A 14869-nucleotide genomic window follows, 5' to 3' on the forward strand; every position below is an offset into this window, starting at 1 on the left:
TGTAGAATACCATTTAGTTACACTGTGAACACCTTGTGCAAATGGCTCGGAGCCCGAGCTCAGAACTATCTTGGCATTTGTTGAATAAAGCAGAATGTGGCCAGAGAATCACTAGGGAAAATTTTATCTTGAAGTGGCACTAGCTACTACGTAGTAAGCACCTGTGAGGTGCCAGGCATTATTTTAGACACATCATCTCTTTTAAGCCTCAGAAACAGCTGATTCCAGGGAGGTGTTTGGAGCATGGATGAGTGAGCAACCCCCCCCGCCCCGCCCAGCCCGCAATGATGGGGCAGGCGCAGATGGCAGACCTCTAGTTTCTTCTCATCCTCCCAGTAGGCAATCCCAGTCACTTCCCTCAAGCCCTGGGAAAGCCCAAACCCCTTAAATCAGAAAACAAACCACCTGAGGTTACAAAGATAAGGTCATTTATTCACGTTATATTATTGGATTTTAAAGACAAAAATACAGTTGTTTTGAACACCAAGGTCAGACACCTTCCCCTCACCCCACTTACAATGGTAAATTCATACATTTGCATACACAGGAGATCAAAATACACAACAGGTCCCTAGGACAGGAAAGCTGCCCCCTCCTGGCTGAGTGGGGGCACCCCCACACCCAGCCCTGAGGTGGGCAGAGACCTGCCTGGACTGAGAGCCAGCACCAGCATTTCCTTTTAATCTTTCCCAAAGGCCACTTTTACAGGGTCACCAGCAATGGGATGGACAGAAACAGAGAAAGACACAGCACACAACAACATCACGGTGACAACTTCCAGGCAAAGGAAATGCTCCCTGAACCCTCAGCCCTGAATTTCTCAGGGAGGAAACAAGACACCTGCAACTTAAGAACCAGGCAAGCATCAGGGCCTAACCTTAGACCCAAGTGGGCCCCCCTCCGAGAGCACCAGAAGGTCAGCAAATAGGTAACAGGTGAAAGCAGGATTTCCCTTGGTTCTGAGAATGAACCACATACTTGACTATTCCAATGGAACGTAAAGGAAAGTGCACCAGTAAAACAGAACGTCAGAATTTTCTTTAAGAGTAAAGTAAGTAACAAAGAAATTACCACCCAGGGTATTTGTCTGTTTTCTCTTAAGGCACTTCGGAAAAGTCAGGATCTGGGGACAGAAAGAGGCCTTCATTCTTTGCATTTCCCTACACTCCCTCTCAGTGCGGTCATTCCTGGTTCCACTGACATCTCTTTTAGGGAATGGGGGGAACTGACAGAAGGAATACTCTTTGCATAGCCCAGCTGCTCCTGCAGTGGAAAAGAATTTTTAACCAACACAAAGGCTTCTGGAAAAGAACCACGTTAGCATCTCAAGATGCTCAAAGCAATAAAGGCACAGGTAAGATTGGGGCTGGGCGCTAGCTCAACCTCCACACTAAGGGCGGGGGCTCTGGGCTGCCACCAGCTTAAGGGTCAGCCCTGGGATCAGACGGCTGAAATGCAGGAGCACCCAGTGGTAGCAACTGCCTTGTGCATCTCACCCCGGGGAGGCTAACCCTCTCCCAGCAGAGATGGGTTTGGAGAAGTCACCCCAGTGGATCAGCCTCCCTGGACTGGGAGCACCGGCGAAAAACCTGAGGGGTAATGGGAGGCTTCAGGCACCATGAATGGTTGTCGGGGAGCGTGGGAAGGTTCAGCTGAACTTCTTTCTAGATCTCTAATTAAAAGGCACATTCATGCTGGAGAATGAATAGTCTGTTTGACCCTGAGTCCCACAGGCAAGGTTTAGGGAACGGGCAAGAGGCAAAGGAACAAGAAATTGGGAGGAAGGAGAATGGGTCCTGCAAGGTAGGCCAGGAAGTGTGGCCAGCACAGCAAAGGAGGTGGCCCCCTGACTCCACAGGGGCCGTAACAGAGCTTTCCTCCCCATCCCCAGACTAATGGACACAAACAACCTGATGGCTGTCATTTACAACTCCACAGCCTAGGGCCCCCTCCCACCTGGGGAGGGGGGTGGGGAGCTCTGCTTCACAGGCCTAAGCTTCTGCCTCCCCCAGAGGTCTAGCAAGATAACTCTGGCCAGGGAGGCCTTGCCCTCAAAGGGCCCAAAGGTGATTTTGTTCTTCACAAAATCTGGCCTGCCAACTAAATCAGAGGTCTGCTCATGGCCAGTACAGCATACAATATTTTTCCCCCTAAAAATGCTCAGTCCCTCCCTACATTTAAAACACCACAATAAAAATACATAGGAAATTCAAGTTTATATAGCATGCTCAGAAAAATAAATTGCCATGATTTAACACTAAATAGCTATGCAAATCTGGATCAACACAGAATCAAGCTAAATCATAATTAGAACCCGATTTGTTCTTTCTTTAAAATACTACAAACTGCTTTTTAAAAAAGTCTTTACATTCAGAAATCAGACAATCTGGAGAAAGGCCACTGAATGTGAGAACACCCAAGGCTTTTGCTCTGATGACTAATGTTGCCTTGGAATTCACACATAAGCAGGGCAAAAGGTCCAAGGCTCAAGTTTTAAAATCCTTTTGCTAAGAAAAGACACACACACACACACACACACACACAGTGATTACAGTAATTGCATACCACTAAAAGAAGGTGGGGGAGGGGTAAAATGAGAATAGTTGAGATAGTATTTTTCTGTTAAAATATGCAAACAAAAAACATCACACCAATTCAATTTCAGCAGCACTCTCCATTCTTTCATAAAGTAATAAGAATACCACAATTTAAAGCGAAATTCTTACCTATTTCACAACTAATTAGCAGTTTGTCACTGGGAATGAGTCCCAAAGTCATCAAAGTTGGGGCTGTGTACTGATTCTTTGGGGTGACACTGTGAACATGCCGAGAGTCCCCCAAAGGCTGATGGTTTCTACATTTACAAACACCTTGTAGAGTTAAGAAGTCACATGCTGAGCCAAGTTTGGGGCAAAATATCCCACTTGTCCTGGTCATCTGGGAAGGCATCAGAATGATGAATGAAGGAGGCCTATCACTCTGATTGTTAAGAATGAAAGGGACCAGCCCAGCAGATTGGCAGAGACGCACAGCAAAGGTCCCTGGCCATTTTCAGGTCTCTTACTAGTGTACCAAAATGCTAGCTCGGTGTCCCGATGTCCACTGTGATTTTGGTATACAATGGGTTTCGCTCTTTGTCCAAGACCTTGTAAGTGAGAGTGTTCAAACCATCAGAGAGCATTGTCTCCTTGGTATGTGCAATTCGGTCAAACCTACAAAGAAAAATAGGTAAAAGGTTGGTGTCAAAACAGAAATCTTAATTAAACATCTTTCATCACATGCCCACCAACTCAATCTACCGTTCCCATGGAGAGAACCCTCCCTTTTCGTCAAGGCATGGAGCCCTCTCCAGAGCCTCAATCCTGTAGCCTACCCCATTTGAAAGGGGAAAGAAGGAATGTAAATGAACACAGAACATACCTCTGAGGATTGGGTTCATTTTTCTTGTCTCTTGAGTGGCGGATCATCCGACACTTGCCAACCATAGCATTCGGGCGAGATACAGACATACCTTTAAAAACTAATCTGCAAGGAGTAAAAAGACAAGTCATCACTGTAGAGCTGCCATGAGGCTGGGGTCCAAAAGCCCCAGCTATAAGACTTGTACCCCATCCACCATCTTGTTTACTATTCTCACTCAGCCCATATCCCAACCCACTGTGGTACTGGTTAAAACTCACACTGGTTCTGCAGTTGGTGTTGGTGACTGTTCTGTGCCAGGCACTGGGGGTGTCTGCCCTCATAGATCGTATAGCACAAACTTAGAACATAGGACCATCAGTGTCCAGATGGAGGTGAAAAGGGGAGGTAGGGCTGCTGAGCACAGAAAGAGAAGCCACTCACTCTCCCTGAGCAAGACTAGGCTGAGCCAGCTGTGAAGATGAAGGAGTGTGTGCTAGAGGATTTCAGGCAGCCAGGACAGCTTAGGCAGAGGAAGAGAGAGCAAACACAGGGCCCTCGGGGAACACAAACTTCCGGGGACTGGTGGAAAGGGTCTGGAGTAAGAAGTGGCCAGAGATGAGGCTGGAAAGAAGGGGGGAAGGCTCAATCATGGAGGCCTTCTCAGAGCTTTTAGCCTCCCAATGATCAGTGCCAGTGTCTGAAAGGGATATCATACACCGTTCCCCAAAGGTTTTTGGCCAAAAGGAAGACTCTCTGATAATCATTATAAGAATGAAGAGCAGAGAACAAGACTAGAGGCAGCCAGAACAGGATGGAAGATTCTGTGGAGGTCTGCGGGAAAGGAACGAGGACCAAAACCAAAGCCTTGACAGCAGAAATACAAGTTAGTTAAGAGGCAGGACTGGCTGGTTGTGGATATACTTGAAGGTTTCTGGCCTCATCTCCCCCAGGGCTGAACTAGTGCCTGGCACATGGCAAGTCAGTGTGTAAGAGTGAAGTCCGTTATCTTTCAAGAAAGCTGCTCCACAAATCACTCATCCTTCTAGTCTCTCCACCTTCAGTGCTCCCTCCCATTAACCTTCTTAACTGCTCAGGTCACATCAGCCCTGAGCACCATCCCAAAGGCCCAGTGCTTGCTGCTTGCCCAGGTGGCACTGTGGAAGCAAGTTTGTTTCTGTCTGGACCCCCTATCCTGGGCTTCAGCATTTTCCCCACTGGGGCCTGTATGACACAGCACTCTGCATGCTGGAGATGCCTGTAAATCAATTTGCACACACTCAAACTCAGGTTTTCTTCCAGGCTGATAGTAAAGACTTGGGTCGTATGATAGGTTCTCACATTAAGCTGACATGGGTGCTGCTCTGACAGACACCTTCTGTAAACTGATCAAATTAGTGTACTCGAGGGCACCTGGGTTGCTTAGTGGTTGAGTGTCTGCCTTCGGCACAGTGCATCATCCTGGGGTCCTGGATCGAGTCCCTCATTAGGCTCCCCATGGGGAGCCTGCTCCTCCCTCTGCCTATATCTCTGCCTCTCTCTCTGTGTCTCTCATGAATAAATAAAATCTTTTAAAAAAATTCAATGTACTCCAATTCAGGAAGATGCTAGGGTATATTCTGATATCAAGCTCACTGATAAGCTCAGGCTAGCTCCCAGAGGGAGAAGGTGCAGATAAGATATCTGTGGCTGACAGAGCTAAAGTCCTCATGGCCAGGGAGAACTGGGCAGAGTGCAGTTTCAAATGCCATTGGAATTTTTTTTTTAACTATTTGCCATGACAATCCATATGATAAAGGCTTACCAGCTTACAGGGAGCCCCGGGGTATGGATGGGGCAGGGCTGGCAGTGGAGAGATGGTTGTTGGGGCTGGGTGGGTCCACAGAAGTTCATTATGCTACTCAGTCCTCTTTTGTGTATGTTAAAAATGTTCCAAAATAAACAAAGAACACAAAGATTCTGTAAAGGAACTTAGGATCCTGCCCAAAGAAACTTGTTTCATAATCAAGCGCGACCACAAAGAAATGCCGAATTTTTACAAAGGACACATGTTTACTTCTTCAGGACAAAACAGCATGTGTTATAAATCAAAGTAAACTCAATTCTTCACTTGGTTCTCATTTTGCATGTTCCAAGACTAATGCAAAAATCACAGAAGCTAATCTTCCTGAAGACATTCTTCAGCACCTAGAGCACTGACAGCGGGGTGCATCTAAGAATATGGGCCAAGTGGGGACTATATCCACTGAAGGGTCAATCCTTGCAGAATAACCTGCTACTGATTGAAAAACTGGAAGTGAAGGGAGACAGGGAAGAGAGAGATCTAAATTGTGACCATTACCTGTTATAAATGTCATCATCTTCACCTCCCCAGCCCCAATAATTATTAGGAAATCCATTGATGGTGAGAAACTGTTCTTTACTGAGAGCAGAGACACCTCCAAAGTACTGAACATAAGGTAGGCTGGGGGAAACACACACACACATACACAAAGAAGACCAGTGATTAGTTAAGTTTTGACTTTTCAAAATAAAGCCTGCTCAAACCATAAACACTTTTTTTTTTTTTTTAAGCATAAACACTTCTAAAGTTATTTTTATTTTCTGGGACTTTTTAATTGGGGATTTATGAGGGTTTTCTTTGTTCTGTTTTTATATCAGACTCAGATTATCTTAGAGAAGACACAGATATCAAAGAGTATAATCTTGCTCTAAGAATACTGTGTTGTTTCTGTGGTTACCTGGAAAATTAGTCAGTGACAAGAGCATAAACCCACTTCTTGTGCCCCGTTCAGGAATCTGCTTTCCATGTGTCCTGCTCCTGCATGGAAAATCTTATCCAGGAGGTCCAGGAAACTGAGACTGTGGTAAAGTCTCCCTATGCCCACTCTGTTATGCCCTCCCTTCCCACTTTGAATACTGACCCAAATAGTTGAAATAGCATTTCTGAAAATCTGCTAAAGTAAAATTTTCTAGGAAATTTCTACCACATCCTAACTTGGCAAAATGTATAATGGTGAATCTATTTTGACACATTTTCAAGCATTAGGGCATCTGGACTCTCATCTTTCCACCTTTTTGTATTTTACTACTTCAATGGTAATGAATCATGGGCTCCTGAAGGATGCAGCTGGAACAACAATGAGAAATGTTAAAGACTCAAGTCATGCCCAGAAGCCATGCAAAGGCTTTCCCATGGGTCCTTTAAAGGCTGTGGTTTTGTGATGACCTTGTGTACAGCACTAAACCACACTAGGGCTCTTACTGGAATCCAAAGAGACTGAAACCCATCATACAAATTAAAGAAAACTTTAACTCAGACTTTGAGGGGGAAAGTCAGCCAAACCATATAGAACATACAAAAAAAGGTGCAATTATTATTTTCAATACTGTTAAGTATCCACGAAGAACCCTGGGGGCCCAATTTAATGAGTCAAAGGTAATCTATCTGTAATTACATGTCATCACCTAGGTGCCTAGTTATCCACCTTTGGGCATACCTCATACTACAGTCTGTGCCTGACAGCAAGGAAGGGTTTGAACCAGGTGGCCAGGCCAATATGTTCTCACAATCAGTGTTTTTACAAAAAAGTACTCTTGGTGACCTCATCGGAAAGTACAGCTGAGATGATGAGATTTGGTTTCACTGTCTGCGCTGTTTTCTCTAACCAACAGCCTGTCCCCCCAAGCCTGACTGGTGCTGGGTAAAACAAGCATGGTGCTATGGCAAAAAATGATGTCATCACCACCATGCTCTAAGAGAGGGAACAGGGTTTGAGCCTGTGTATCTCAAAGAGAAGATACACAAACAAGGAGAGGTAGGGAGGAAAGACGGGAGATGCAGGGTGACATTTATAGTCAAATTCTCCCTTCTTTAAGACAGCGAGTTTAGGGTCAGGTCTGGGGAAAGGACTTCACAGCGTCCATATTTTCTTTTCTTTTTAATTAAGTAGGCTCCATGCCCAATGTAAGTCTTGAATTTGGGAACCCGACATCAAGAATCACATGCTCTACCAACTGAGCTAGCCAGGTGCCCCTTAGCATCCCTGTTTTCATTTCTCAGGCCCCAGCCCCCCAGGAAAGGAGGATAGAATGAAATTATGGGAGTAAAATGAATCTGAAGAATAGCATCTGTATCTAAACCAAGGGATTGCTGGTTGGCACAGGACTGCCACACTGGGGTATCCGCCTAAGCCAGGGATGCATAACACATAGAGTACCTACAGCAGCTTCGTGGAACTTCACGCTGACTTAGAACAGGGAAGGAAAGGTCAGTTTACTCAACTGATAGGTGATTTAAAACAATTCTATATTAATAGAAACATGGATAATTATGGAACAAAATACAGATTTATTTTTTAAGATTAAAAAAGAAGTACAAGGCTATTTTCCACCTATGACAATATGCTTTGGATTATCCCACTGCCCTTGGGGGACAGGCATCAGTTGGCACCCTCACTAGGGGCATTTTGATGGAAAAGTCTGGGTCCCAATGTTTAAACAGAAGCCTGTGCATCATGTTCTTTCTTAAAGCACCAAGGTATATCTGCTAAGGCACCCAAATCCAAGAATTTATTGGGGGCAAATGATTCCAACTTGCTTCCCAAACTGTGTGGGGAAGGGGACAGAAAAAAGCAAGGAAATATGGCAGCTGTTTGGAGCTTAAAGGCTAGAGCCATCCCAAACATAAACACTCTTCTTGCCTGGATATGCAGAGGTATGTGTGTTCCTGGATTTCACTTTCCTCCTCAAACAATAACTGACTTTGGGCTTAAAAAGCATCCTGTTCTCAGGGGAAGGATTCTCCTCTAGAACCTACAGAGAAACTCCTGGGCTGGAGGAGCTGCATCTCCTAGTCCTTATGTAGGGGCAGAGCATGTTTTCTGCAGATTCTGGTAAATATCTCTTACCTAAATCCAAACTTATCCATTGCTACAGAAATGTGCCGTGGCTGTGAAAAACACCTGTAGGCATTATGGTCGTTCATTGGAATGAGGTCCACGTCACTGAACACAAAGCAGTTGTAGTCATAGTCCTTCAAGGCCTCTTGAAAGCCAATATTGAGGAGCTTAGCACGATTGAACATGGTTTCTCCAGCCTGGTGCAGAAACAAAAGAAGTGATATCAGATATCATGAGGCCACTGAGCAGAACACTGACAAAGACTGGTGACTTATCGGACTACATGTGATCACGAGTCCACTCGTTTCTCTGCTCTCACTTTATAAATCAATACCAAATGGCATGCCCCATGTCAACAATCCCACTTCTAAGAATTATCATGTAGGACTTGCAAATATGAACAACTTGCTCACCATGGATTTTCATTATAACAAAAGACTGCAAACAATTACATAAGCATTGCTAAGGAAATGGTTATATAAATTATGGAACATCCAAATAATGGAATAGAGTTGTTTTAAAAAAATAAGGAAGCTCTAAAAGATAATTTTCAAGATAGTATTGTTACATGAGAAGGCATTTAAACATATGTGTCATATATTTATGTACTACATATAGATTAATACCATAAAGATAGCCAGGAAACAGGTGTCTATTGGACTTTTCGCTTCTTCTCTTTTGGTATGGTTGACTATTGTTTGATTACCACATTGTGTGCCTTCCCAGGTGTCTGTCACTAAACTAAGTACCAGAGAAATATGATTAACCCAAATCAATCTTAGCTCTCGTTGTGTTCACAATTTAGGGTAGGAAGCACTGTGATACAGGCTATGACAGAAACAGGGTATATGAGAGAGAAGAGGACACCTGCTTCTGGAGGCCAACCACTGAGTCCTGAAGCACCAAGTCTGTTGGTGCAAAGGTACTTCATATTTTATTTACTTACTTATTTTCAGTTCCTTCACTAGAATATAAATAAGCTCAATAAAAGCTGAAATTTTTAACTTTTTGTTCACTCAGTGCCTAGAACACTGCGTGGCTTACAATAAGAGCTCAATAAATAACTGCTGGATGGATGTATGGACACACGGATAGATGGATGAGTAGACCAAAGGATGGATTTCAACAAGTAATGGCAGAAGACAATTCTTCTGGGAAGCTTCAACCATAAGGCTCTCTCAGGGTCACCACCATGGTTCTCTGCTCTTACCAATTCTCACAGCCCCATGTAAGGACAGTAACAGTATCAACACTGCTATCCTTACCCTTAGCAGTCTATAAACCCTTCCATACATGTACTCACCCCAGTCAGAATCCTCCCAAAAATGCCATGAAGAAACAAAGGTACAAAAGTGACACAACTGATGCTGGACCCAATACTCTGAAATCCTCATTTAGTGTTCTCTCCCAATATCTCTTGGGAATCAACAAGACCAGGGCCTAGGACCTTCTACTTTGGGAAAAAATATATCTCACAAGGGCCTACAGTGGCTACACATTCTCAAAGGTGGGATCCCCAATATCCTCTCTCCAGGCCCCCAAGAAAGGATTTGAAAACTAGTGCTAAGGCTGCCTGTGTGAATATAGAGCATACGGATGGTGCCACAGATGCCCAACCTCAGGTGGGTGACCGAGAGAAATGAACACAAGTACCAGGAAGTCAGAAAGAGCAGCCAAGAGAACAGTGAATGAATTAAGGAAACATTTTATACAAGAGAGAGCTCCTCTCTTCAGCCCATGACAAAGCTTTCTAATCAAGCATGGTGAAAGGGGGAAGGCTGAGCCCAACAGCATGCACTGTGATCTTTGGTTGTACCCACCACTGAAGAGTCATTCAGAATCCTGCCTTCACCTAATTCTCTGCAAGTCTTGAGGTGAAAAGAAGTTTAAAGTTTAGAAACCAGACATAAACTATAAAGTTGTTTTAATTGCTATTATTACAACACATTGCTAAAATTCATTGGGAGATACGACATGCAGGGCTAGTGTTTTACAGGCTTTTAAACGTCTCAACAATCTTGTAACAACCTTCATCCCAACCCAGATTTCCTTCATTCTTCCCAGACCCTTACCTCCTGACAATGGAGAGAGGTGTCTGCACCTGGTACTTTTCATCCTCTAGCTCCTCTAACTCCATGAAGATCCTAAATGTTAGCTTCCTCTGAATAGTTTCAAACATAATTCAGCCCCACCGAACACTTTTCTGACAAGTGAAAGGGTGTCCCAACATAGCCTTTTCATACCTGTGTAGTAGATGCTGGAAGATAGCCACTCCAAGCTCCCTTCATTTAATACATTCTCGAGTAACAGGGGCAGGGAGCTCTTGATGGCCATGCTCAAACCACAGGGCCTGGCCTGCTAGCCATCACCGTTTGAGCTAAGTAGATATCTGACTGAGACTATACTAAACATTTTTCCTCTCCCAGAAACCGGGAATTTGGAACCATGAATGGATACCTCTGGCACCATGCCCCAAGAACAATGGCAGCCTAGAGGAGAAATCTAAGGAGCTGATCTATTCTTTTTTTTTTTTTTTTTTTTGAGCTGATCTATTCTACCCTTCCCCCACATGTGGCATAACAGCTCCTTCGACTCAATGAGGCACTTCAGTGTCTGATCCACAGTTAGAATTAGGTAGGCATAGCCTGCACTGTATGTCACTCCTCTCATCCTGGCCTCACCTCTATGACTCTGGTAGAGGGGAAAGGAGGGTACATTTTTACAGTTGTTAATTCCCTACTAGGGCCCTTTGAAACATCAGACCAGCAGAATGGTATAAGGAAAGTACGAATTTTCTCTTTCCTCTCCTAAGAGTCTAGAAAACTCTAAGCTTCTTTGGGTGAAATGGTATAACACCTTGAGTAACCTCGATAAGAAAGGCGGGCCCTGGCAAGTCTGCCAACCCCCACCACTAACTGGAAGTGTTCATTCCTGTCTAGAGGGTGGGAAGACAATCAGCCCTCATTCCTGCCCCTTCTCAACGGGCACATGCATCTGTGAGTCTGCTTCCTTCCCTCAGGTAAGTATTTATCAAGCACCACTACAGTCCAGTCAAGCCAATTATAGACACATGCATTTTTATCCCAGGAATGACAGCTTCTTGGCTTCTTACCTATATGACTTTGAGTAAATCACACCTCTAAGTCTCCATTTCCTCATCTGGTTATTTGGATGACAACAGATATGTTTTATTAGATCAGACAATGCATGAAAAGGCCTTTGCACATTGCCTGGCAACAAATGTCAGCTACTATCATTATTATAGGATTAGGTCTTCCCATCCATCTTGAATAGTCAAATCTTTCAAATTGTCTCCCAGAAATCCAACATGGAGACTTTCCCTTCTCTGGTGTTTGTGTGTGTCTTTCCCAATCAGCTTCAAAAGCCCTTCCAAATCCTGCTTCTCTGACAGTGGGTGGTGGGGGGTTCTAAAAAGGATTAGGGTTCAAGTGAGTTAGCCTGTGCCTCACCTTTTTTTTTTTTTTTTTGGTGGGCAGCAAAGCAAAGTTTGTTGAGCAATACAAAGCTCCCAAACAGGGAGGGAGACCCAAGAGGCTCACAAAATTAGAATCTCTATAGCACCAGAAGAAAGTCAGAGAGACCTTTAGAGGTATGATGTGGTTGGGAAGTCACATATGAATAGGAACTGGGGCACTAACAGCAGAAGTCCCTCTGAAAGGCTGAGCGTTTTAGTGCAGGTTTCATCTTATGTTGGTAGGCAAGAGTTACATATATCCACTCCTTTAAGGACAACTGGCTCCTCTTAACAGAAGGGAAGGAGAGGAAGAAAGAAGGAAGGAGGACAAATATAATATGGCATTCCCACAGTTGGGGACAGAGAAACTGTCTCACCGGTCAAAGCTCATAGAAAAACCTGTAAACCTTTTATGACTGGGCCTGTACCGAAAAATGGGTGTATCACTCAGTCAAGCAAAGCCAACAATGCCAATCCGGAGAGGACTGAAACCTAGGTATGACCAGGCATGCTGGCCTGGAGTAGTAAGGAGATTAGCACAGGTGTGAAGCCAAGCTCCTCAGGAAGAAGAAAAGGGGAAGAGGCTGCCCTCAGTCACCTCACACAACAAATCTAGGGCCCTTCTGGCAGATCTGAATGACAGGAACAAATGTCATAAGAAGCATCAGATAGCTCTGTAAGACTGTTACAACCTTTCTCTAGAGCCCTCATATAGACTAAGGAGAAAACAAGTAGTATATCCATTGAAAACAGAACCCTCATACACTGCCAGTGGGAATGTGAAATGATGCAGCCATCTTAGAAAACAGTCTGGCAGCTCCTTAGACGGATAATCAAAGACTTAGCATATGATCCAGTGATTCCACTCCTGGATCTATATCCAAGAGAAAGGAAATCTTATGTCCCACAAAAACCTTTCTACAACATTCATAACAGCATTATTCAAAATAGATAAAAAGTAAAAACAATCCAAATGTCTGTCAACTAATGAATGGATAAATAAAATGTGGTATATCCCTAAAATGCAATAGTATTCAACAATAAAAAAGAATGAAGTACTAATACATGCTATCACATGGATAAACCTTGAAAACATCATGTTAGGTTAAAGAAGTCAGTCACAAAGGACAACAGATTGTATCATTTCATTTATATGAAACGTCCAAAATAGGCAAATCCATAGAGAGAGAAAGTAGATTAGTGGCTGCCCAAAGCCAGGAGGAATGAAGCGATTTAGTAGCTATGAAATACAGGGTTTATTTTTGGTGCAATGAAAACTTTCTAAAATTGATTATGGTGATGGCTGCACAACTCCTGAATACACCAAAAGCCACTGGATTATGTACTTTAAGTAGGTGAATTGTATGGTATATAATTATATCTCAATAAAATGATTATCAGAAAGAAAAAAAAAAGTTAAGAAAGAAGAGAAAAGCCAGCTCCAGACACAGAAGAGGACCGAGGGTCATATTTCTTCCTCTATCTCATATACTTATTCTGGTCATTTATTGGATGTCTACTTCATGCTTAGCTGTAGGGATACAGAAAAGGAAACACATAGGCCCTACTTTTGAGTAGTTCTGAGTTATAAATGGGGAATTGTAATGGGGTGATGTGGAGTGTGAAAACACTGATCAAATCCTGGGGGACTAGAGAGGCATGAGAAAAGTGTTCCTAGAAGAGAAAGCAGCATTTCTAATGGCTGTGGGGGAGGGGGGGGGGAGAACCATTCAAGGAGCTATGAGAAATACAAATGGGGAAGCCAGAATAAAACATGAGAGTGAATGTGGACCCAATCATGCCAGGGACAGGGAGCCTGGAAACTCTACTAAAGTACCCAGGCTTTGTCCTTTATTTAAGCCATAGGGAGCCCTTGAAGATTATAAACAAAGATTGTTCTATGTGTCAAGGAGGGACTTGTGCCCCACCTCACAACTGAAGGCAGGGAGATCCAGTTGGAAGCTGTTGCATGATTCATAGGAGATACATCAGAGATGGGCAGTAATGGCAGGCAGGTAGAGAATGCTTTCCTCCAAGGGCTAATGCAAGGGCTCCACTTTTCCATTTCATGCTTCACCTGCTCCCTGGGCATGTGCACTGTACACAAAAGCAGCCTTCATGGGGCTTTTTTTTTTTTAAGATTTTATTTATTCATTAACGAGAGACACAGAGAGACGCAGAGACACAGGCAGAGGGAGAAGCAGGCTCCATGCAGGGAGCCCAATGTGGAACTTGATCCCGGGTCTCCAGGATCATGCCCTGGGCTGAAGGCAGTGTTAAACCACTGAGCTACCTGGGCTGCCCCATGGGGCTTTTAGAAAAGGTACCAAAGTCTAGTCTAATCCCCAGGCAAGGGATGCCTGGGTGGCTCAACAGTCGAGCATCTGCCTTTCTGTTCAGGGCATAATCCCGGGATCCCGGATGGAGTCCCACATCGGGCTCCTTGTGGGGAGCCTGCTTCTCCCTCTACCTATGTCTCTGTCTCTCTCTCTCTCTGACTCTCATGAATAAATAAATAAAATCTTAAAAAAAAAAAAAAATCCCCAGTTAGGCAAATCCTAACTGTCGTTAAGGCGAAAGTAGACTTCTCCTCGTAATAGCAAGACACATAACCAGCTGCCGAAGACCATGGCCTCCCTTGACCAAGTTCTAACAGTCTCTAAAGGATTGGTTAAACCACCCTGCCTTCCCTGGATGTTAGGCCCATGTATATATATACCAGTAGACACTTCTCCCAACCATGACAACTTAGGGACTGACCGTATCTGACTCCTCCCCTCCACCAAAAGTCACAGCAACAATAAGGTTGGAAACAGCAAGCCGAAGCCAAGACTCAATGAATCAGAATTTCTATGTGATGGGAGAGACAATTTTGCTCCCATAGACATACCCTGGCCCATCACAAAGCCACACACACACCCTTCTCACTACCCACAGTAACCCACAGGCTTTCAAGCCCACAGATCTGGAAACAGGTCTACAGTCAGTGGAAATGTTTGCCCAAACTCCCCTTGCATGTTTTTCTGTGCCCAATCAGTCACCAAGAGAAAAGGCCTAGGCTGAGTGGGTGGCAGGAAAGCAGAGAAAACTCTGG

The 14869-nt window shown here is 44.2% G+C and overlaps 1 protein-coding gene across 1 annotated transcript in view; it reads right to left on the reverse strand.

The window, feature by feature from the left end:
* Positions 1–411: 411 nt before the first annotated feature.
* Positions 412–14869, reverse strand: part of B4GALT1 (beta-1,4-galactosyltransferase 1) — a 52058-nt gene continuing 37600 nt past the window's right edge. The window contains exons 3-6 of the mRNA XM_038552598.1: positions 8310–8497; positions 5741–5863; positions 3421–3525; positions 412–3212 (exon numbers count right to left, since the gene is read on the reverse strand). Of these exons, the coding sequence (XP_038408526.1) occupies positions 3080–3212; positions 3421–3525; positions 5741–5863; positions 8310–8497 (549 nt within the window). The 3' untranslated portion in view covers positions 412–3079. The remainder of the gene's footprint in view (positions 3213–3420; positions 3526–5740; positions 5864–8309; positions 8498–14869) is intronic.

This window comes from Canis lupus, chromosome 11 (genome assembly GCF_011100685.1).
Source record: "Canis lupus familiaris isolate Mischka breed German Shepherd chromosome 11, alternate assembly UU_Cfam_GSD_1.0, whole genome shotgun sequence".
NCBI classification, from domain to species: domain Eukaryota; kingdom Metazoa; phylum Chordata; class Mammalia; order Carnivora; family Canidae; genus Canis; species Canis lupus.